Genomic DNA, 25816 nt, shown 5'->3' on the forward strand with positions numbered 1-25816 from the left:
GAACCAATGTTAACTATTTTTAATAGGCTTCGTTTCCGGTACCATAGAAGATCATGTACCAAATTTCATTGAATTATCTCCAAAATTGCGGCCTGTAGTTTGATTATAAGGTTTACAAGCCCTATTCGGTGGTTCAGTTGTATGGGGGCTAGGTGAAATAATGGACCGAACTTAACCATTTTCAATAGGCTTCGCCCCTGGGACAACAGAAGATCATGTACCAAATTTCATTGAATTATCTTCAAAATTGTAGTTTGATTACAAGGAGACGGACGGACATAGCTAAATCGATTCTAAGCCGATTCGTATACTTTAAGGTAGGTATAGGACCAATATTATTGTGCGTTACAAACATCAGCACAAACCCAATATACCCTCCCACTAAAGTGGTGTAGGGTATAACAATTATTTTCGGTCCCTGGTAAAAACACTTTAACCGTATATAATTAATTGTAATTTTTTTAGTAAAATGAATTTAGTATAAACAAATTATGAACAGTACCATCGTTGCCATTTTGGGCTTTTCCTAACAAATTTGGTAGGATTTTTTTCATTTGGTAGGATGGTAGTTTAAATCGATTTTTGGTATGTTTGTCAAAACACGTACTTTTAAAGAATATTAACAATTTAATTATACGTTTATTTACTGTATTAAACTATTGCAATTTTTGTATATCAAAATTTTATTACATTTTTTATCATTAAACGGAATAGCGCCTTATAACAGGACTTGAGGATTGAAAACAACAGATTTTTCTAGAGCCATTAATTTTTTAAAACAATTTATGTTAATTTTATCACAAATTTCTTCGAGAACGACCTAATGTATCATAAAAGCTGTGATACTTGGTTTTTAGATCTTACAAAGATGGCTAAAAAATTTTCAGAAAATATCTAAAAATTGTAAGTTGACACGAACGATGGACATTTTCTGAAAATTTGTCTGCCAATATTGTTAGATCTAATAACCGTTTATACATAGTTTAACACCCTTTTACGTTTTAGGCGACGAAATACCTTAATAAATAAGGCACACTTTTAAAAAAAATAATTTAATATGATTTTCAAAATTTGGTAAGTTTTTTGACAAAAATGTGGTAGGTTTAAACTTTGGTCAGTGGCAACGCTAAACATATAAATTTTCTTAAATATTTCACACACATGCATACCTGGAAGTTATTAAAGTTATTAAGGCGCTATAAAATATTATAGAAAATCGTGTTTATAATGCTGTGAAAAAACTTGCAATTGTAACAGATTTAAAATATTTAAATCTTCTATTAGAAAAGATGAGAAACCCTATTTCCATAAATATTTGATTAACTAAAAGGTTATTAATATAAAAGAAGCTGGTGGAGGGTATTTAATATTTGGCTCAGCCGAATACAGCTCTCTAACTTGTTTATGCATTCTTTGTTAATAACGGTTTGTATGTTGTTGTTTACGTTATTTTGCAAAATCTGAAAATTTCTTTCCTTTTCTTTTTTCAAACTTTTTCAGGGGTTTTTTGTTTTATTGATGAGTTTTAGCGACAAAACTTTAAAATATTATAATAAATTGAAGAACTTTGTTTTACATTAGGTCTGTTCATTTACTTTCCCAGTAAATACTTGCAACGAGAGAGTAAAATTTACAATTATTCTCAAAATTAGTAAAAAAGAAAATAAACGCTTTACTAATAAAAACTTGCAAGAAAAAAATTGTGATATTTCTACCGCCGATATTTTTAAAAATTTTGGTTTTAAACTAGAATTAAAGCTTCTAAAATAGTTAAAATCCTCTGCATTTTACGTAATATCGAAATAATTTACTTCGCAAAGATTTTTAATTTAAAACAAACACAAAATTTTTGGTTGGCAAAAATCTAAACAAAAGTTAGCTGTTGAATTGTCTATAGGATAAATATCACTAGTACAAAATATAACTTGCAATAATTTGCACAGAAATTAACTTTAAGAAGTGACTTAAGGCAGTTCTCGCGAAAAATTTTGAATTTTAAAATATGGAAATGTTGTTAAGTAAATTAAAAAATAGTAAAAGTAATGAAATTTAAATAAGAAATATTTACAATTTGGAAAAGTGAATTTATTAAACTTGAATTAAAACAAATATTTTTAGCAGAGATTTAGGAAAAAATTAATTTTTCCTTGATGTAACAAATTCTATTCTTTCAGAGTCATTTATGTGTATTAATGAATTCCAAAGTTTAAAAGTCCGATTTTACTGATGATACAAAAGATCAGCAATGTTTAAAATATTTATTTCAATATCTATTTAATCTAAAAATAAAAGTATGTTTTTAAGTGTTTTTTTTTATTTGTCATACATTTTTAGAGTTGTACTTCGACGGACCGGTTATTTAACCCGATATAGAAGTACTTTACCTGTCTATTGGACAAGCTACTTGGGACACCCGACTACCCCCCATATAAGGTCCCCTTCAAAAAATGACTTTAACGCTCATTACTGGCTTAAAAATACAAGTATAGCGATGAAGTTTGACATAATTAAGTTTCTTACAAGCCAAAACCTCTACGGAATTTTATGAAGATCGGTCCATAATTGACTCTACCCGCATATATGGCCCCCTTCAGAAAATACGAGTAGAGCGATGAAATTCGAAACAAATAAGTATTGTAGGAACCTATCAAATTCGAAGAAATACATCTAGGCCCCTCTCGGGCCTTACTATCAAATTTTACGACGATCGGCCCATAATTGACTCTACTGCCCAAATATGTTCACGGCTTAAAAATTTAACAATATTTTGTTTTTAAAAATAAATATTTTGTTAATTCAAAAGAGCTCGGTTCATAATTGACGTAGGTTCCCAGCAAAATCTCGGTAATGGGTTGTACTTCCATAACTACTTACTTTTCAATGACTACTACTTACCGTCTGCATTACTTTAAAGAACTCTAGTAATGATGATTGATTTTCGTATAATCCGATATAGAAGTACTTTATTTCCGGCTTTGTCATTTTGTTTGCACATTTTATTTAATTGCGTGTTAAGAATTGTGTTTTACAAAAAAGGAAAAAAAATAAATTTGTATGTGAAAACCATTATTTGACGCGCAATAAAGTAGCTAAGTGAGTAGAACATTTGACTAAGAAACCGATGTCCCTGGTTCGTATTCTAGCTGGCTGTTTTTATTAATAAAAAAACAACTTAATAAACAACTTCTTTGTAAGAGAAATTGCAAGTACTTCTTTAACTCCCTATTTGTAAGCGAACGTGGAAGTAGTTGCAATTTTATGTATTGTTTTGAAAATATTATTACATACATGCAGTGATGCCAGGAGATTTTTTTCAGAAATCCCTACGCTTATGAGAAAAAATCCCTTTTTTCCCTACACCCACTTTTTATTTTCCCTACATTTTTCCCTACACTACTTTTTTCCAAGTTTATCTTAAAAAAATACAAAAATAACATAAAAAACTAAAATATTAGTTACGTTTTATAATATACATATATACATATATATGTATTTTTTTTTAATTTTTAGGAATGAAATTTCTAGAATTTAAATTTTTTTTCTTTTAATTTTACATAATACAAATCTTCCAAGCCTGACTCTTCAGTTAAGATTAAAAAAACAAGACAATTGATAGATTTATGGCAGTATCACGATTCGATGTTAAAAATTTATTTTATGTTTTTTAAGGTTTACTTTCGCGTTTACTTTTGCGTTTTCTTTTTGCTGTTTACTTTTATAAATTTTCAGAACATTAAATCTATATGAAAGATTTTAGTATGTCGCATGTTTTGTAGACCTCAGTTAAAGAAACCCGAATTTTGGATTATGCCAGTCTTGTAGCGATATGTAGGTACATATATTGTAGAAATTACAAGCGGAATTTTTACTAACGATACACTTAAAACTGATTTAATTTTTAATTTTAAAGTTTAATACATGAAAGGGTATATTTTTAGTTATTAAAAACTATGAAATTGAAAAATCCCTACAATTTGACAATAGTAAGAAATCTTTCCCTTTTTCCCTACACGTGAAATTTTTGAAAAAAATCCCTACAAAAAGGGAAAAATCCCTACACTTGGCATCACTGCATACATGTAACATGCAAAGTATTGTTTTTAGTAAGTCAGCTGTTTGCGTAGTTTTAGCAAATAATTTCAACAAGCATCAACTTTAAAACTGATGCGCTGATTGTCATTTCGCTACGTTTATAATACTTGTCGTTGACGTTTTGAAACAGTATGCATTGTCAATGTTTTTACTGCGGCGTTATGAAACACTAGCGGAGTTCAGTGTTTAGTGCAAATGGTCTTGTAAAAGAGCAAATGCAAAATCTCATAGCTTTTTAGTGCAATCCAACAACAAAACATACACTGTTGCAATTGTCACACCATTGCATTTATGCAATGCTTAAATGGTATAGTTTTTTTGGTGCGTTATTGCGTTTGCAATATGGACCAAGCCCGATAAAGTTTTGTGAATATATTTAAATTTATATAATATATATTTGTGCTAAATTTCATCGCGATATTTGTGTTTATAAGTTAATTTTGGACATTCAAGTATAAAACTTAGTTGTGCCGCTTTTCATCGATATACAGCTATATTTAACATATAATATTTTGAGTAAATGTGCTTAATTTTATTTGCTTAGTTTTAACGTGAGCGTGTTTTAACCAGACAGACGAACATAGCCAGATCGACTCAGAATTTTATAAAGACCCAGAATATATGTACTTTGTTGGGTCTCAAATATATATATATATATATATATATATATATATATATATATAAAGTCATAAAAATGAGAGTATAGCGATTATATTCGATATAAACATGTTTACATTAACCAAAAACCTAACTGGTTAGAATGTATTAGTAGAAGCACAAAAATAAACACAGTTGTTCAAAAGGTACTAAATAATAAATGTATTTCTGATACGTTATTTTTTGTGTGTTATTACTGGGATTTCATATACTAGTGATTGAAGATATTAGTAAATAAATTTTTTTAAAAAGATAATTCATGTTAAAACATATTAAAAACACGTATTTTTGTTATTTTTTTCTGTACTAATGGAAAAAGAAAAAAAGTATTTACAACTTTTCTTTTTTCAGTTTTAATTAAAATGAAATGTCAAAGAATAAAAAATATTTTTTCGTTTGTAATATATAAATTATTTTTGGGGTTTTAAATACATTAAAAGTGCGGCAAAAAATAATAAATTTTAAGTTTAAGTGTTATAAGGTATAAGTTATAAGAAAAACTATTAAGTTTTTCGCAATTTCGCGAAGAAAATTTGAAGTTTTGTGAGTGCGTTTAGTTCTCTCAACTGTTTTTTATTCTCTCAGAACTCGTCTGTGTGAAAAGAATAACAAATCTTGTTTGACGACCACTTCAGTTTCGCCTATACCTACTATATGCAAATACCATAGAACATCGAACTAAATTAATAATTTATTCATTGTATTGTATGTTATTATTGTACCCTTAAACTTTCGAGAGTTAATCGTTTTTCTATTTTTACCTTTTTTGTATGTATGTATGTATGTATGTATGTATGTATGTATGTATGTATGTATGTATGTATGTATTTATGTATGTATGTATGTATGTATGTATGTATGTATGTATGTATGTATGTATGTATGTATGTATGTATGTATGTATGTATGTATGTATGTATGTATGTATGTATGTATGACATAAATGTGCATTTTGTGTATATAAATCGTTATACGGAATTTTTCTTCTGAACATCACTTAATACCACTTAATTCATTATTAAATGATTATTATATTAGAATGTTTGCAACTGTCCTATTAATATAAAATTTTATGAACCTTATCAAAATTAGTTCCACATATGCATAAATGTTAGTACCCTCACTACAGAAAGACAAATTTTGTCAAGTTATCTAAAAATTAGATAGTTAAATGGGTTTTAAAAAAAGTAGCTTGCTGGTGGAGGGTATTTAAGATTCGACATAGCCGAATATAGCACTCTAACTTGTTAAATTTTAATTTTTCTAATGTTCAAAATTTAATCACTCATAGTAATTGGCAAAAGCGGTTAAAAGTCAATTTATCTTGTTATTTTTTAAATAGAAAGAGTACTTTATTACTCATACATTTATGTACGTTTAATAAAATATATTTATATATTACGCCGCAATGACAAAAGTAAATAGGTAAGTATTTTAAATAAATATGTACATATAAATGAATGTGTGTTAAATTTTTATTGTGTAAAATAACACTCAATATTTTCAGAAATATCTAATGAAAAAAGAAAGAGTATTTTAATTGTGATAACAAAAGAAGCAGCTCTATTCAATGAAAATATGGACAAAGTATGTAAATAAATAAAATTAATATATATTGTGAAAGTCAACTTCGACTTAGCATTACGTAACATCCCTGTTAATGGATATGGAAAACTAAACAATGACAGTGCCAGGTAGCTGGCTGGTACATACATATCTACATACTGGCTGGCTGCTACATATGTACATTATAGTGTTCCAAAAAAACGAAGTTGCGAATTTTGCCCGTTCCCCTTCTAGAATTGTTCTTTGGGTTGTAAAACTATGTCATACAAAAAATTAGGCTGATAGGAAGAACTGTTCTGATGCTATATTTAGATATATTTTAAGTAACAAAATGTTTTTTTTAGAATATATCTTAAAAAAAGTTTTTTTCTCACATTTCGAATTCATGTGTAAGACACGTTAATGGACTGGGGAATTTGCAATAACTTCTAAATTTTTCATTAAATTTTTTCCTTCATACAAGGTTGAAGCACTCTAATGTACATACTATGACGAACAAATTTAAGTTTTCAAATAAATTAAAAATTGTTTGAACGCCATTAAAATAACACATATAAATTGGCTGAAATATAAAAAGTGTCTTTCCTATATTGTGCTTTCTTTGTTTTTTTTTTCAGATTGTGTACCTGAGTCAAAAACTGTGGGATGAATTCCTTGAGGACAACATGAGCTGCGAGCCAAATATTAGCGAATTTAAACGTGGAATATTTATAGTTAAATCATATTCAGATTTTTTTGTTTATATTATACTTTACATTTTTAAAATTTGGGTATTTTTTATATTATGAATGTAAAGAAGTGAGAGTGTTATATTCAGCTGCACCAAATCTCATATACCCACCATCAAACCGTATGCCATAAAAGGAATTCTGTCCTAACATCATGATTACTCATCAAATTAACTGACTGTTTTTTAGACCGATTTTGGTTAATATAAACATGTTTATATCGAATATAATCGCTATACTCGCATTTTTATGACTTTAATTAGCGTAAAAGTAATTTTGTGGAGGCAGGCTTATATGGGCGGGTAGGGAAGGTTTCTTTCCGCATGGAAGTGTTAAGATCCAATAAAAGTTTCTTTATAACTGTACACGTAGTTTTAAGCCAGGGATATATATATATATATATATATATATATATATATATATATATATATATATATATATATATATATATATATATAGATATATATATATATATATATATATATATATATATATATATATATATATATATCACTTCTTTACATTCATAATATAAAAAATACCCAAATTTTATAAATATAAAGTGTAATATAAACAAAAAAATCTAAATATGATTTAACAATAAATATTCCAAGTTTAAATTCGCTAATATTTGGCTCGCAGCTCATGTTGTCCTCAAGGAATTCATCCCACAGTTTTGACTCAGGTACACAATCTGAAAAAAAACAAGTAATAGTGCTATATTCGGCTGTGCCGAATCTTATATACCCTTCACCATAGTGTATTTAAAAAATATAAATTTTATAAAATTTAAATTTATGTACCTATTTAATTTTCCCGATTATATCATTATTATAGCAATAGCAAAACAAGATGAACAACAACAACGCTAAACGAAATAACACTCAAAAAACAAAACACACAAGGCAGTAAAACCAACAGACATCAAACATACCAAACTGTACACTAAAAAACAAAAACAATATACACAAGGCAATGAAACACACAGCCATCCAAACATACAAAACTGAATACACCAAGACATCCAAACATACGAAACTGAATACACCAAGAAACAAAAACAATATAAACATGCCAATGAAACACACAGCCATCCAAACATGTGAAACGAAATACTCAATGAATAAGCAGTGTTGTTGTTGTTGCTTATTAATCAAAGCATGAAAAAATTGTCTTTTTTAATGAAATTTTCAGAGGTTGTCTCGGATTTTTGCTTATATCTCCGTCATTTATGGACCGATTTTGCTGATTTTAAATAGCGATCTTCTCGAAAGCATGTCTAACAAAATTATTGAATATTCGGATCTCGCCGATATCTGGGGTCCTCTAAAAACTGATTTCAACAGACAGACAGACGGACAGACAGACGGACATGGCTCAATCGACTCCGCTATCTATAAGGATCCAGAATATATATACTTTATAGGGTCGGAAAATTATATTATAAAATTACAAACGGAATGACAAACTTATACATATATACCCTTCTCACGATGGTGAAGGGTATAAAAGCAATGAAAGCACAATATAGGAAGAACACTTTTTATATTTCAGCCAATTTATATGTGTTATTTTAATGGCGTTCAAACAATTTTTAATTTATTTGAAAACTTAAATTTGTTCGTCATAGTATGTACATTAGAGTGCTTCAACCTTGTATGAAGGAAAAAATTTAATGAAAAATTTAGAAGTTATTGCAAATTCCCCAGTCCATTAACGTGTCTTACACATGAATTCGAAATGTGAGAAAAAAACTTTTTTAAGATATATTCTAAAAAAAACATTTTGTTACTTAAAATATATCTAAATATAGCATCAGAACAGTTCTTCCTATCAGCCTAATTTTTTGTATGACATAGTTTTACAACCCAAAGAACAATTCTAGAAGGGGAACGGGCAAAATTCGCAACTTCGTTTTTTTGGAACACTATAATGTACATATGTAGCAGACAGCCAGTATGTAGATATGTATGTACCAGCCAGCTACCTGGCACTGTCATTGTTTAGTTTTCCATATCCATTAACAGGGATGTTACGTAATGCTAAGTCGAAGTTGACTTTCACAATATATATTAATTTTATTTATTTACATACTTTGTCCATATTTTCATTGAATAGAGCTGCTTCTTTTGTTATCACAATTAAAATACTCTTTCTTTTTTCATTAGATATTTCTGAAAATATTGAGTGTTATTTTACACAATAAAAATTTAACACACATTCATTTATATGTACATATTTATTTAAAATACTTACCTATTTACTTTTGTCATTGCGGCGTAATATATAAATATATTTTATTAAACGTACATAAATGTATGAGTAATAAAGTACTCTTTCTATTTAAAAAATAACAAGATAAATTGACTTTTAACCGCTTTTGCCAATTACTATGAGTGATTAAATTTTGAACATTAGAAAAATTAAAATTTAACAAGTTAGAGTGCTATATTCGGCTATGTCGAATCTTAAATACCCTCCACCAGAAAGCTACTTTTTTTAAAAACCCATTTAACTATCTAATTTTTAGATAACTTGACAAAATTTGTCTTTCTGTAGTGAGGGTACTAACATTTATGCATATGTGGAACTAATTTTGATAAGGTTCATAAAATTTTATATTAATAGGACAGTTGCAAACATTCTAATATAATGATTTATCTATACACAAACATACTCATGTCGAATTTTTTCTGGATATAATCATTTAATAATGAATTAAGTGATTTTCAGAAGAAAAATTCCGTATAACGATTTATATACACAAAATGCACATTTATGTCGATTTTTATCCCGATGACTTTGATTGTCAATGTCAAACATACATACATACATACATACATACATACATACATACATACATACATACATACATACATACATACATACATACATACATACATACATACATACATACATACATACTACCTACATACATACATACTACATACATACATCATACATACATACATACATACATACATACTACATACATACTACATACATACATACATACATACATACATACATACATACATACATACATACATACTACATACATACATACATACATACATACATACATACATACATCATACATACATACTACATACATACATACATACATACATACATACATACATACATACATACATCATCATACATACATACATACATACATACATACATACATACATACATACATACATACATACATACATATACATACATACATATATACATACATATATACATACATACATAACATACATACATACATACATACATACATACATACATACATACATACATACATACATACATACATACATACATACATACATACATACATACATACACATACATACATACATACATACATACTACATACATACATACTATACATACATACATACATACATACATACATACATACATACATACATACATACATACAGCATACATACATACATACATACATACATACATACATACATACATACATACATCATACATACATACCTACATACATACAAAAAGGTAAAAATAGAAAAACGATGAACTCTCGAAACTTAAGGATACAATAAAAACATACAATACAATGAATAAATTATTAATTTAGTTCGATGTTCTATGGTATTTGCATATAGTAGGTATAGGCGAAACTGAAGGGGTCGTCAAACAAGATTTGTTATTCTTTTCACACAGACGAGTTCTGAGAGAATAAAAAACAGTTGAGAGAACTAAACGCACTCACAAAACTTCAAATTTTCTTTGCGAAATTGCGAAAAACTTAATAGTTTTTCTTATAACTTATACCTTGTAACACTTAAACTTAAAATTTATTATTTTTTGCCGCACTTTTAATGTATTTAAAACCCCAAAAATAATTTATATTTTACAAACGAAAAAATATTTTTTATTCTTTGACATTTCATTTTAATTAAAACTGAAAAAAGAAAAGTTGTAAATTTTCGTATTGGAAATTAAAAAAGTGTTTCACATACTTTTTTTCTTTTTCCATTAGTGCAGAAAAAAAATAACAAAAATACGTGTTTTTAATATGTTTTAACATGAATTATCTTTTAAAAAAATTAATTTACTAATATCTTCATTCACTAGTATATGAAATCCCTGTAATAACACACAAAAAATAACGTATCAGAAATACATTTATTATTTAGTACCTTTTGAACAACTGTGTTTATTTTTGTGCTTCTACTAATACATTCTCACCAGTTAGGTTTTTGACTTGGGACTTAGGTCTTCGACAATCCCTTTCGCCTATATGCTACTACTATATGGTATTAACATTAAGTTTGACTTATGAAAAATATATTCGTGTTGTTGGTGATTATTAATTTATTTATTAATTTCTGCGTCGTGAAGTCCAGCTTTTTTCCATACATACATACATACATACATACATACATACATACATACATACATACATACATACATACATACATACATACATACATACATACATACATACATACATACATACATACATACATACATACATACATACATACATACATACATACATACATACATACATACATACATACATACATACATACATACATACATACATACATACATACATACATACATACATACATACATACATACATACATACATACATACATACATACATACATACATACATACATACATACATACATACATACATACATACATACATACATACATACATACATACATACATACATACATACATACATACATACATACATACATACAAGCTGTATAATAATTTAAGTTCTTCTATTAATTATAATTTATTAATGTTTTGTCGCTAGGACTCACAATAAAACAAAAATAAACTGAAGAAGTTTGAAAAAATCAAACGAATCGTTGTATGAACAAAATAAAAATGTTTTGATTCTTACTTATACATTCGGAAACACATGATTGAGCATAAATAGCCGGTAAGATTCAAAATCTTTAAAACAAAAATGTATATCTTTCTTTTAGATGAAATATGCACAAAATTATGAAAACTTCAAAACTGAACTTTTTAATCCTTTGATACATGTATCAGGACCAACATTTTGAAAAATTATATCTTAAAATGAACGGGAACATCAGCAGCTTTAATTTTCGTGCCACTCTAATGTGCATAGTTTCATAAATGAAAATATTTTTGTATTTACTGTAGCACCCATACAGTGTGAGACAAAAATGTGTAAATGTTGGTCAAATATTTAAACCTTCGGTCTAATTTTTTAAATTAAAAACTAAATTTAAAAAAGTTTTATGTTTTTTATTTAAAACTGTATTTATTGAAGAAATTTTTAAACTAAAATAAATAAAAAATCCACTTAATTATACTTCAGAAAAGGAAATATCTTTTGTTTCGGTTCACGACAGTTTCAACTCTGAAAGGCATAATCTGATCAGTTTGTCACACTCTTCTTGCGTTATGAACGTCCATCCATCATGACAGAATAAGAATACTGAAAATTTAATTTTTCGGACACAACCGCAGAATGGAATGCATTTTCTGTGTTACTTGTAAACATCATCATTAATTTTTCGCCCTGTAAAGTATATATATTCTGAATCCTTATAGATAGCGGAGTCGATTAAGCCATGTCCGTCTGTTTGTTGAAATCAGTTTTCTGAAGACCCTAGATATCTTCAGGATCCAAATCTTTAATAATTCTTTCAGACATGCTTTCGAGACGTTTTCTATTTAAACAACGGAGATATAAGCAAAAACCCCAGACAACCTCTGAAAATTTCATGAAATATACAGTGTCTCACATAAGTATTCGAATTTAGGTGTACTTTTAAAAGAAACTTAATTTAATAATATTTATTGTGTGTAAAATTAATAATAAAATTTGATATATTGTCTAGAGAGTCCTAAAGTTTAATATCACACTTCTTAAAATTTGGATAATTTACATTTACTTAAATAAATTTAACTTTTTTCTAAAAAAGTCCATAAAATTACTTCACAAAAGTATTCGAATTTTTCCTGTATTTCATAATTGACCATATTTTACGAAACACAAAAATTATAATCGAATGGTATTTTTGCTTAAAATTGTTTCAAGGGGTTACTATCAACCGAAAAGATATATTTTTGGCCCATTTGGCCCACAATTTTGGGGCATTTGTACCATCTTTTCATATAATATCATTAAAATGACGATTTTTGGCAATATTTGTATTTTTTCTCCTTTTTCCCAGAGATAAAACCAAAATTTGTTATTGGGATTTAATATACCCCTTGGGGTATCTAAAAATAATATTCGGTTGATAGTTACCCCTTAAAACAATTTTTAGCAAAAAAAACATTCGATTCTAATTTTTGTGTTTCGTATAATATAGTCAAATATGAAATACAGGAAAAATTCGTATACTTTTGTGAGGTAATTTTATGGACTTTTTTTAACCCTTTCAGGGTCAAAAAGTAATTTATGTCTAGAAAAAAACTTGAAAACTTATATTTAAGATAATTTGAGTATGCTGAATCCGGGAAAAATAATATTTTTTGAATTTGAGTTTTCCCTATTGAGTTATAGAAGGTCAAAGTTAAATGTCGAATATATTCGACATTCGAAAAACAGTCTCCAAAAAGTACCACCAATATTTTTTATGATTTTTTTTGTAAAATGTCTTCTTAAACTTCTCTTAATACAATACAATTTAAATCTGCATAGTCCGATCTCCTAAAATACAATTTTTTGGCCATTAAATGAAGCTGTTTTTTAAACGTTGTTAAAAAGCACTTTTTAAAAAGTAGTCATAAGTGACAATTTCTTAAAATCTGATTTTTAAATACTTTTAAAAGAAAAAAATTAAATTAAAGTTAAATATTATACCCAAAAAATTCTTAAAAACAGAGTCTATTGTAATGTCGAATATATTCGACAAAACCACGGAAAGGGTTAAATAAAGCAAAATTAATTTAAGTAAATGTGAATTTTTAAATTTTAAAAAGCGTGATATCAAAGCTGAGAACTGTCTAGACATTTTAACAAATTAAGTTATTATTTTGCACACAAAATACAGTGGTGGAAAAAATAATAGAAACGACTTTATATAGTGGTGAAAACTCAATTTTCTCAAAAAGTACCCGTTACAATTTGATGATTTGTATCTTAAATAAAAGGTATTTAGGTCTACTTTCCTGTGATAAATGGAGTTTGTAAGTTTTTTTGCTCCATCGTATTTTATTGGTATTTAAACAATTTGGCATTGGAAAAATAATAGAAATGATTCACAGTATTACACTGGGGTCATAAGCTGAGATTTCTTAAACTGCGTTTTGTATTTATTTTTTAAAATTTTAATTGTAAATGATATTCCCAATATCAAAATATACTTTTTCCTCGGTTCTTTATGTTAACGTGTGTTTTTTCAACGCCTCATATGGTCAACCATATGAGCTCTGACGGCTGAATTGGAGCCACGACTTTCAAATTTTCTTAAATAAAAAGTTATTGCTAAATTACTTAAAAAATTAGTTCTTGAAAAGATTTCGAAACGATTTTTTGCCCCGATTTTGAGCAATATTTCACATTTTGGCAATTCAAACCGTTCTTGGTGGTTAAAAAGGGGCTTAAATATCAAAGTATCTTGATGGACAGGTAAAATAAGTTGAATTTAAAACTAAAATTTGAAGAAATGTAAAAATTTCGAAAATTAATTTTAAATTTAGGTAGGTATAGTACTGTTTGGGAATTAATACTAGTATAGACCAATATGATCTATTGCAAAAAATGAAACAGAATGCTTTTAAAAGAGGGAAATAAAATATGTTTTTTTTTTCATTACCTTTTCTAAAATCGAATACGTTTATTTTATGGAAAAAAATTACAAAGAATATTCTGTCTGATGTTTTAATATGATAAGGTGCACTTTATCTGAACTTACGTTACAGTAGACTACCTACAATTCAAACTGAATTTAAAAATTTTTTAGGTTTTGTGAACTTTTTGTGTTAAATTTAACTTAATTTAGCATTATTTCACAAGTCCATCAATATACTTTGACATTTAAGCCCCTTTTTAACCACCAAGAACAGGTCGAATTGCAAAACATCGAAATATTGCTCGAAATTTGGCCCAAAAATCGGTGGATTGTCCTTATCTATAAGTGGGTTAAAAACTTTTTCTTCTCGAAATCTTCTCAAAAACTAATTTTTTAGACAATTTAACCATTAGAAGACATTTTTTTCACTATCTGAAATTCTTATTTAAGAAAACTTGAAAGTCGGGCCTCTGATTCAGCTTTCAGGATCCATATGGTCAATCAAGCTTCGAAAAATCAAATGTTAACATCAAAATTAAAGTAAAAAGTATACTTTCATATTAAGAATTTCATTTATATTCAAAATTTTTAAAAACAAGTACTAAACTTAGTTTAAGAAATCTCAACTTATGTCCCCAGTGTAATACTGTGAATCGTTTCTATTATTTTTTCCAATGCCAAATTTTTTAAATAGCAATAAAAAACGATGGAGCAAAAAAACTTACAAACTCCATTTATCATAGGAAAGTAGACCTAAATACCTTTTATTTAAGATACAAATCATCAAATTCTAACGGGTACCTTTTGAGAAAATTTAGTTTTCACCCCAAAATAAAGTCGTTTCTATTATTTTTTCCACCACTGTATATTATTAAATTTGGTTTCTTTCATATTATATTATTATTATTATTATTATTTTTTTTATTTCTGTGTAGAGTAGGCATAATGTCAAAAGTTGTTATTGTTTACATGTTAATAATGTTATTTGTTTACATTTCTTTTGTCATTTTTGACATTAGTCTGATTCTAGTACAAAACAAAATACATGTTATTTTTGTATTGTTGTAGTCAGTGTTTACTTTTATTAATATATTAGTCAGCATTTGCCGCAAAATACACATTTTTATCACTAGTCATACTAAAAATATTTAAACTTTTTCAGATTTAAAAAACATTGCTACTAAATATTGCCGTTCTGTTTTTATGTTTAACTAGAAAAATTGCGACGTCACACTGCAATCTCTAGCAGCAGGAATGAACAGTATTAATCTCTTGTTTTTGTACAAGAAAAAAATATATTTTTGTGCTATAGCAGCGCACAGTCACATCTGTTAAACTAATATAGCTAGTATTGATGATATTTTTATTTGCACTGAGTTTTTCCTAGCAGCAATTAAATTTTGTTTTGCAACTGCTAGCTGCAAATTTATTTATTGTTTTTTTTTTATATTTTATTTTATGAATAAACAGTTATACCAGTGTTACCACAATCTCTAATTAAGGATAATTATTTTTCGCAACATAAAAAATAGTTTGTAAAATATACATAGTGGCACCTCCCATATGAATTAAATACAGAAATCGTTTTTCTCGGAAACTATTAGAGTCAGAATCTTCTAATTTTGACGAAAAACTTTAACTTCATTATGAACATTGGGAAAAAATGAGCAGACTTTTATTAGGGGGCTTGGAACCTCCATATGAATTAAATAAATATGTATATGTTATTGAAAATATGGCTACCCCATAAAACACAACCCAAATTAAAAGCGTTCTTTAGATGTTTTTATTATTTTGTTCTAATGAATAAACATTTTTGAGCAATGTAGTTGTAAGATAATATGCTTATACTTATAACAACTTTATAACCAAATGATAGTTTTAAATATTTTTTGTTGTAGAAATTAATAAATTTATAATCACCTTGTATAAAACAGGGTAAACACACATAATTAAAATATTTTTCGTTGAATTCTAATGAGCTTACTTTACAAATTATTCAAATCACACTGTTAAAATGTGGAAGATTATTATATAATTTTTTTTTTTTGAAGAAATGTAGTTAATATTATTGTGTGATACATTAAGGAAAAAAAACAAACAAATATCAAGGTAGTATTTTCTGTATTATATCATACAGAAACTATGAGAATATTTAAACTATATTTTAATAATTAATATGTCAATCAGTACAGGATATTATAGGTCGAATATCATCGATAAATGTACATACATACATACATACATACATACATACATACATACATACATACATACATACATACATAGATACATACATACATACATACATACATACATACATACATACATACATACATACATACATACATACATACATACATACATACATACATACATACATACATACATACATACATACATACATACATACATACATACATACATACATACATACATACATACATACATACATACATACATACATACATACATACATACATACATACATACATACATACATACATACATACATACATACATACATACATACATACATACATACATACATACATACATACATACATACATAAATACATACATACATACATACATACATACATACATACATACATACATACATACATACATACATACATACATACATACATGCATGCGTACATTCGTACAAATGTGAAGTGTAATACTGAATTTAAGCTCATGAAATGTCATAAAACTGTCAGTGTATTCACATACATACCTACATATGTTTATTTATAAATTGCAGCATCAATATTGCCAAAAAATAATAAATAAAACTACAACTGGCAGTAGCAAAACCAAAATAAAGTTACATTGCTTCTAGGAAAAATTAACATCAATACTCGCCATATTAGTTTAACAAATTTGAGTGTGCGCTGCTAAAGCACAAAAATATATTTGTCTTGGTGGTGGTGGTGTCTGAGGTGGTGCTAGTTTAAAACGCTGGTTTTTATTTCTTGGTGTATTCAATTTCGTATGTTTGGATGTCTGTTGGTTTCATTGCGTTGTGTATTTTGTTTTTTTGTGTATTTCGTTTCGTATGTTTGGATTTCTGTTGATTTTACTGTCTTGTGTATTTTGTTTTGTGTGTTTATTTCGTTTAGTTGTTGTTCATTTTGTTTTGCTATTGTTATAATAATGATATAGTCGGGAAAATAAAATAAATCTAAATTTTGGAAGGGTATATAAGATTCGGCACAGCCGAATATAGCACTCTTACTTGTTTTAACGTTAAACAAAAATGTTTCTTGTTTGGTGTTCACATTGGGAAAATATTTGTAGGTTGACAAATAAAAATATTTCACGAAAAACAGCTTCATGGTAAAATATATCTTCCAAAATTATATTACTCAATTCTGCAAGAAATGAATCGGTCAAGTTATCATTTTGTTTATAAAAACAGTTTACCCACGACCATTAAACGATTACAATGTATAAGGCGAAAAGCAGCTCAGAAACCGGATCTTGCCGAAATTATAAATCAAAAAAATTTTCTGATTTAGAAAACAAAGGTTTTCTAATTGAAGTATTAGGTACTTACCCACATTTATTGTTAAAAACCCACATAAGCCCAATAAAATAAAACTCGTATGGGATGCAGCTGCCAAATCTGGTGATTTTTCCCTCAATGATTTGTTGTTAAAGGGCCCTGATTATTTAATACCCCTAATAAATATTATATTTAAATTTCGGATTGGAGCCATTGCAGTGTGTGGAATATGGCCAAATGTTTCACCGCATAAAGGTGAGAAAGGAAGATTTTTGTAAATGGAAAAATTGGCTAAATTTTTTGCCAACAATTGAAGCTGTTTCCATACCTCGATGCTATTCTAAAGACCTACAACATCATAATTATGTCGCCGAACTCCATACATTTGTCGACGCAAGTGAGGACGATTACGCAGCTGTTTCATATTTTGAATAGAACTTAACGGTAAAGTAGAAATACGTCTGGTAGCTGCAAAATCAAAAGTGGCCCCGCTTCGACCCTTATCCATACCACGACTCGAGTTACAAGCCGCTGTAATAGTTGCAAGACTTATGAACACAGTAAGTCGTCACAAAATTAATTTGCAGCGAAAAATTATGTGGACCGATTCTGTAACTGTTTTAACATGGTTAGGTGGCGAACCAATGAAATCTAAGCAGTTTGTTATGTTCCGGGTTGCGGAAATTTTAAAGTACAAAATATCTCCAGCACAAAAATTAATAGTTAATTCAAGACCCCTAACATATGTATCCCTAGAAACGGAGGATCAGGAAGCTCTTACTCCAAATCACTTCCTTTTAGGTAGCTCAGATGGTACAAAACCATGAAAGCATCGACCATAAAATGTATCTAAGGCAAAGTGAGATTTTTGCAAACATGTTTTGGAAACGATTTGTAAAAGAAATGCTTCCAACATTAACTCGACGTTCTAAATGGACCCAAAATGTCAAACCACTAGAAATGGACGATATAGTACTTGTGGTCGATGAAAATGCAGAAAGGAATTCTTGGATAAAGGGAAAGGTTGTGGAGATTGTTAAAGCTAAAGATGGTCAGGTTCGAAGGGCAAAAGTTAAAACCAAAAGTGGTATCATAGAGCGACCAGTAGTAAAATTAGCAGTTCTCGATGTCGGCAATAGTTGGTAGTAAGAACATATATGCAGCGCCTTACTGGGGGGAGAATTGTTACCGACAGTTGTCTATATTACTAAAAACTACAAATGTTAAAAACAATCGTCCCAACTTTTACAACCATGTCAATCTTCTTTTCTATCTTTACACCTTATATAAAAACTATATATAACAAGTAGGAAAGTATAGTCGGGCATGGCCAACCATATGATACCCTACACCACTGAGTGTGTTAAAAATGTGGATTATATTTAATAACAAAGCATTTAAGTTGTTTACCTTAATTCCGAAATGTTTTAACAATTTGTTGAAAAAAGTAATTTTCTAAAAGAGAGGTTATATGGGGGCAAGGGTAAATATGGGCCTATCCCTATAATTTTGGTGCATGGCATTACGTTTACATTAGAGTTATGTATGCTGGTTTTCATCGTGATACTAGTGTTTATTAGTGAATTATTGACAATCAAGTCATTTTCTGAAGAGGACTTTGTATGGGGGCTAGGGTCAAATAAAGTCTGATAATTACGAAAATCGGTAGTATTATTAAGACGTTTTATTTTGCCGTTTTTTGTACAGATACTACAATATTTAACATAATTATGAAAGCCCTTTCCGGGGGTTAGGGTTGTATGGGGGCTAGGTGAAATAATGGACCGATTTCAACCATTTTCAATAGGCTTCGTCGTTGGGCCGAAAAACACCAAATTTCAGCAAAATATCTTGAAAATTGCCCGACTATACTTTCCTACTTGTTGTGTTATAATGTTGATTTAACATGAATCAATGTGAATTTAAAATTATCTGACATCGATTCAACATGTTTCAATGTTAATTTAACTTGAACCGATGTTATTTTATATTTATATGAAAACTGTAATTTTTAAATGATTTTTAAACATGAACCAATATTTATTTAACTTGAATGTTGTTTTAACATGGATTAATGTTGATTCAAAATGAAATTATTTTATTCGCAATTCGTTAATCATTTTAAATTTTCACATGTTGTTTCAACATGTTTCGATGTTGATTTTATTGTAAATAAAATGTTGAATTAACATTGAACCATGTTATTTTAACTAAACGCAATGTTGATTTTTACTATAAAAATGCATTTTATAAAATCAACATTAAAACAGTTATTTTAACATTATAAAATGTGAAATCAAATGTGCACTATTTTATTTCAAAACGAATAATTTTGAAACAACTATTTTTAAGATTAAATTAACATCTTTTAATGATGATTCAAATCGAAACAAAGTTAAAACATTTTTTAAAAATTTTGTCAAAAATTTACAATGATACGAAATCAACATTATTCCATGTTGATTTTTCATTGGGTTTTTTTCTATGTGTATCAATACCCTATTAAGAAACATAAACTTTTTTTAAATATCGTCTTTAGTTTAAGAATTAGTCCAAAAGTTCACATTACACATTTTTGTCACGCACTAATCTTAGTAATATAAAATAAAATATGTAGGTTTAACCGATGAAAGTTTCTTGTCAAAATGTAGTTTAGATTCTGTTCATCCGAATATAACACTCTTTCTTCTTCTAATTGTAAATTATTTTGTTTAAATAATATATTTTATATACTTAACAGAGATGGCGAAATTATATCGGAAGAGGACTTGTATGGTGACGAAAGAGAAATGTGTGAAGAAGAACAAGAAGGTAAATTTTTTATTTAATTATTTTTTATGGAATGGGCATTAGTGTGTTAGTAAATGTTATGGACGAAAAAATCTCAAGTTACCGACCGAGCAATGCATTCAGCAAGGTTGTAATAAAACGTTATAGAATATAGCGCTAATGCATAAACAGCGCAAAACTTATCTAAAGTTGGACAGTATATTCAAAAGATTTTGAGATTTAATTGTTTGCTTTTGACAGGAATCGATATAAGACCGAACATTTGTGTAAGTCAACAATTTTGAAATATGTACAATAGGGCAATGACATCTTTTTAGGGGCAAAATATCACAGCACTACTTTATAGCCAATACTGTCCTGATAATAAAAAAACTATTTTTAAAGACAATTTGGTGAAAAAACTTCCCGCACCACTTTTGTTCGTAATTTGTTTTAAATTATTTTAATTATTTTCATATTAATGAATACCATCCCAGGGAAAACTTACATTGAAAAGTAATGACCAGGGAAACCGAAAACATGCTCTAAAAAAAGTGTTTTAAGCGCTTTAAATATGCCGTAAAAAACTCAAAATATACTCTTAAAATTTAAAAAATATGCTCTAAAAATAAAATTTTTCATTATTTTTTAGCATTGAAAACCTCAAAAAGACAGAAATTGCAATGAAATAATAAATGTTTAGTGTCATATTTCATTCTACAAGATTTTTTATAGTTGATTCATCTCATAGTTTGAAGAACTAGTTTAATAGAATTCCGTTTTACGTTCAGATAACCAATAAATAACATGAAACCATTTGGACCCCAAAAAACATATTTCAAACGACAAAGTTTGACACATTTCTTCCAATTGTATTCATAGCTTCTAAACTGACATTTTAATCGGTGTTGTCATAAATTCCAATAATTAGTTTTTTCAACTATAAAAATGGATTGGTCTCATGAAATCAAAAGTAATCGGTTTTATGTCTGATTTAAAATGTAATGCTTTATTGAACAAAAAACTATAACATTGGTTTTCATGAGAGTAATGTATTTTTTGCAGTTTTTAAGTTCTACAAACGAAATGTTTTTTTTCAAAATTGTAAAATAGGCTAAAAAATTAAAAATAAAAAAATAAAAGTTTTTTTTTTTTTAAATAAAGTTTTGAAAAAAAGCGAAAACAGCAAAATATGCACTAAAAGAGTAAAATATGGTCTAAAAACTCGAAAATATGCCTTAAATATGCTAAAAAAGTCAAATCATGCAAAATTATGCTCTTATGGGTAAAATATGCAAAAATTTGCTCTAACAAATCGATGCCAAAATTCTTAAATTGGTCTGAAACGTGTAAATATCTTATCTATGAGTCCATACGACGCACCACAAAAAACATGCATTTGCATATTTTGGTTTTATTATTTCATTACAATTTCTGTCTTTTTGAGCTTTTCAATGTTAAAAAATAATGAAAAGTTTTATTTTTAGAGCATATTTTTTAAATTTTAAGAGTATATTTTGAGTTTTTTACGGCATATTTAAAGCGCTTAAAACACTTTTTTTTAGAGCATGTTTTCGGTTTCCCTGAAAATGACAAAGCCGAAAGTAAAGTACTTCTATATCAGATTATAAGAAAGTCATTACTAGAGTACTTTTAAGTAATACAGACGACAAGTAGTAGTCATTGAAAAGTAAGTGGTTATGGAAGTACTACCCATTACCGAGTTTTTGCTCGCGATAATATTGCATATCTCAAAAAAGGCAATATTATCGCGAGTTATTAGAAATACCACAACAGGGTTGTAAAGGACAATTTTCTTTTTAACATAATGTAATAAAAATAACCTCTGTTCACGCTCTACATGGTATTTTTGATAACAGCAAAAATTTATAACCCTAATGTACATATATATGGGATATAACTATTGATAATTGTTGCATATATGCAAATTGGCATAGCATTGTACATTCATTATACATCTCCAATTCAGTTTTTTTTAATCTTTGTTAAACAAATTTCAAAATTTTTAGGAAATCTCATGGGGATTTATGGTCAATAGATAAGGCTATTAAACGGTAAAAAATTAGATGAATATTTCTTACCGTTTAGCTGTACCTGCGTTTTAAACTCAGCGGATTTCGGGAAAATCGCACTTTTTTATAATATTTTAGAGAATACGTATTGCTTCTTTACTGTTGCACATTTTAAATAAAGTATTATCAAAATATTATAGTCTAGATAATACAAAATATATATCCGAAGTTTTATTAAAATCGGACATTCTTAACCCATAAACTGTGGAGCTCAAATGTCAAATTTTGCAATATTTGGGAATTTTTAGTGTACTGGAATTTATCGTATATAGTCCGATATTTAAAATAGAGTAAAACACTCAAACGAGCTTAATTCATAGATATATAAAGCAATCTGGATAAAATTCGACATGAATGTGTTTTGTGTGTATATGAATTACTCTACGAAATTTGTTCCAGATCGGTCCATAATAGGTCATAACTTCCATATAAGGTCCACATCCGAAAATCACTTAAATGCGCATAATTCATTGAGTAATGAAGCTATCAGGGTAGAACTCGAGGTGAATATGTTTTGTATATAGATATAAAGCATTCAGTGAAATTTTTTCCGGATCAGTCCACAATTGGTATATATGAATTACTTTACGAATTTCTTTTTTCCGATCGGTCCATAATTGGTCATAGCTCCCATATAAGGTCCACATCCGAAAATCACTTAAATGCGCATAATTCATTGATAAATAAGCTATCAGGGTAAAACTCGACGTGAATTTGTTTGTATATATATATATATATATATATATATATATATATATATATATATATATATATATATATATATATATATATATATATATATATATATATATATATATATATATATATATATATATAAATCATTCGTGAAAATGTTCCACATAGATCCATAATTGGTTACAGCTCCCATATAAGGTTCACTTCTGAAAACCACTTAGTACCACATAATTTATTATTAAACTCGACATGAGTATGTTCTGTGTATAGATAAATCATTTTGATTATTTTTTTCGAATTGGTCCATTATTGGTCATAGTTCCCATAAGAAGAATAATCGGTCGGTATATGAAAATCACTTAATACAAATGTTTCTTAATTACGGAAACAAAACATATGCTGGGTTTTACAGTTCTCCATAAGGGAAATAAAGTAATTTAGTACTAAAGTACATACTTAACCCATTTACAGCCAATCAAAAAGTACAAGTTAAATTTTTGAAACTTCAAGGTATATTTATTTTCAACAATGCAAAAAAGCAGAAACGAAAAAAAATATTAAAAAATATTAATAATTAGGACATTAGAGGGGATTTCCGTTTTTATGTAGCTCGCGTTTTTTATCGGTTTAGAGCCGTCACAGAAACTAGAAACAGAGTGAAATGGCAGACACGGGCATTACTATGTTATCAGATTATTTTTAGACCGTTTGTTTCAAATTAATAACTGTCATACTTTGTTTAAAAAATTTTAACAAATTTATTTTATAACATGTTTTTAGTATATTTTTGGCCACTGAAGTTTAGTAGATTATTACAACAATAACAATGAATTTAGTTAAATTGTTTGATTTAATATTTATTCTGAGCACTTTCCTCTACTCAATAATGCAAAAATAAATAAACCAGAGTTAACCGTTTTTTAATACAGCCTTAAAAATTAAGTGTTCCCAAATTGGCACAGCGACCGTAAATGGGTTAAGTAAAATTTCTTTCCTTAGTATAAACTATAAATTCGGCCCTATAACTTTAACCATTTATAATATATTTATATTGGGTTTTAATAAAAAGTAGCTTGCAGGTGGAGGGTATTTATGATTCGACATAGCCGAATATAGCATTCTAACTTCTTAAATTTAAATTTTCTAATGCCGATAACTCAGAAGTTATAAGAGATAAATATCATACACAAGACCTAGCTAAGCGCTTTCCAAAAATATAAAAATCTTTGATATCGGATGGGAAACGAAAAAACGCACACGTTTAAAAATTTTACATGTCGAAGGTACCCTACTTTGAGCCCCCATAGCGCCACCCTGAGTACCTGTGCTATACATTTTCATAACTTCAATTCGAATACTACTTGGATAAACCCGTGTCAAATTTTATTCCGAACAAAATAGGCGTTTAGAAATACCAAATTTATTTCCAAAAAAAATTCTTTCTGACCCACTGTGCACCAGTGGGTCTCTACCTTAATTCCGAGACCTATATGAAACAGTTTTGTCGATTTTTGAAGAGATACTAGAACATTTAAGATAATTATGAGATCAAAAGACCCCCGGTTGTATGGGGGCTTTTGAAATAAAAGTTATTTTTTAACATTTATTTTTTTGAACAGAAATAAAAGTTATTTTTTTATTTTTATTATTTTGAGCAAAAATAAAAGTTATTTTTTGATTTTATTTTTTCGAGCAGAAATAAAAGTTATTTTTTTTTTATTTTATTTTTTCGAGAAGAAATAAAAGTTTTTTTCGTTCAGTTCAAAAATTATTTTTTGATTATTGAAAAATAAATAATATATAATAAAATAGCGAAAACTTTTTTTCTGCTCAAAAAATTACTTTTATTTCTGCTCAAAAAAATCGAAGTCAAACAAGTAAGAGTGCTATATTTGGCTGTGCCGAATCTTAT

At 27.9% G+C, this 25816-nt stretch overlaps 1 protein-coding gene across 1 annotated transcript in view; it reads left to right on the forward strand.

The window, feature by feature from the left end:
* The window catches only part of LOC119601027 (muscle calcium channel subunit alpha-1-like), a 188395-nt gene that overhangs the window by 108018 nt on the left and 54561 nt on the right, over window positions 1-25816 (forward strand). Inside the window, 1 exon segment of the mRNA XM_037951683.1 lies at window positions 21087-21157. Within this exon segment, the coding sequence (XP_037807611.1) occupies window positions 21087-21157 (71 nt within the window).

Source organism: Lucilia sericata, unplaced genomic scaffold (genome assembly GCF_015586225.1).
Source record: "Lucilia sericata isolate MDLA Ls3-8-SP2 unplaced genomic scaffold, ASM1558622v1 Contig000136F_arrow, whole genome shotgun sequence".
NCBI lineage: Eukaryota > Metazoa > Arthropoda > Insecta > Diptera > Calliphoridae > Lucilia > Lucilia sericata.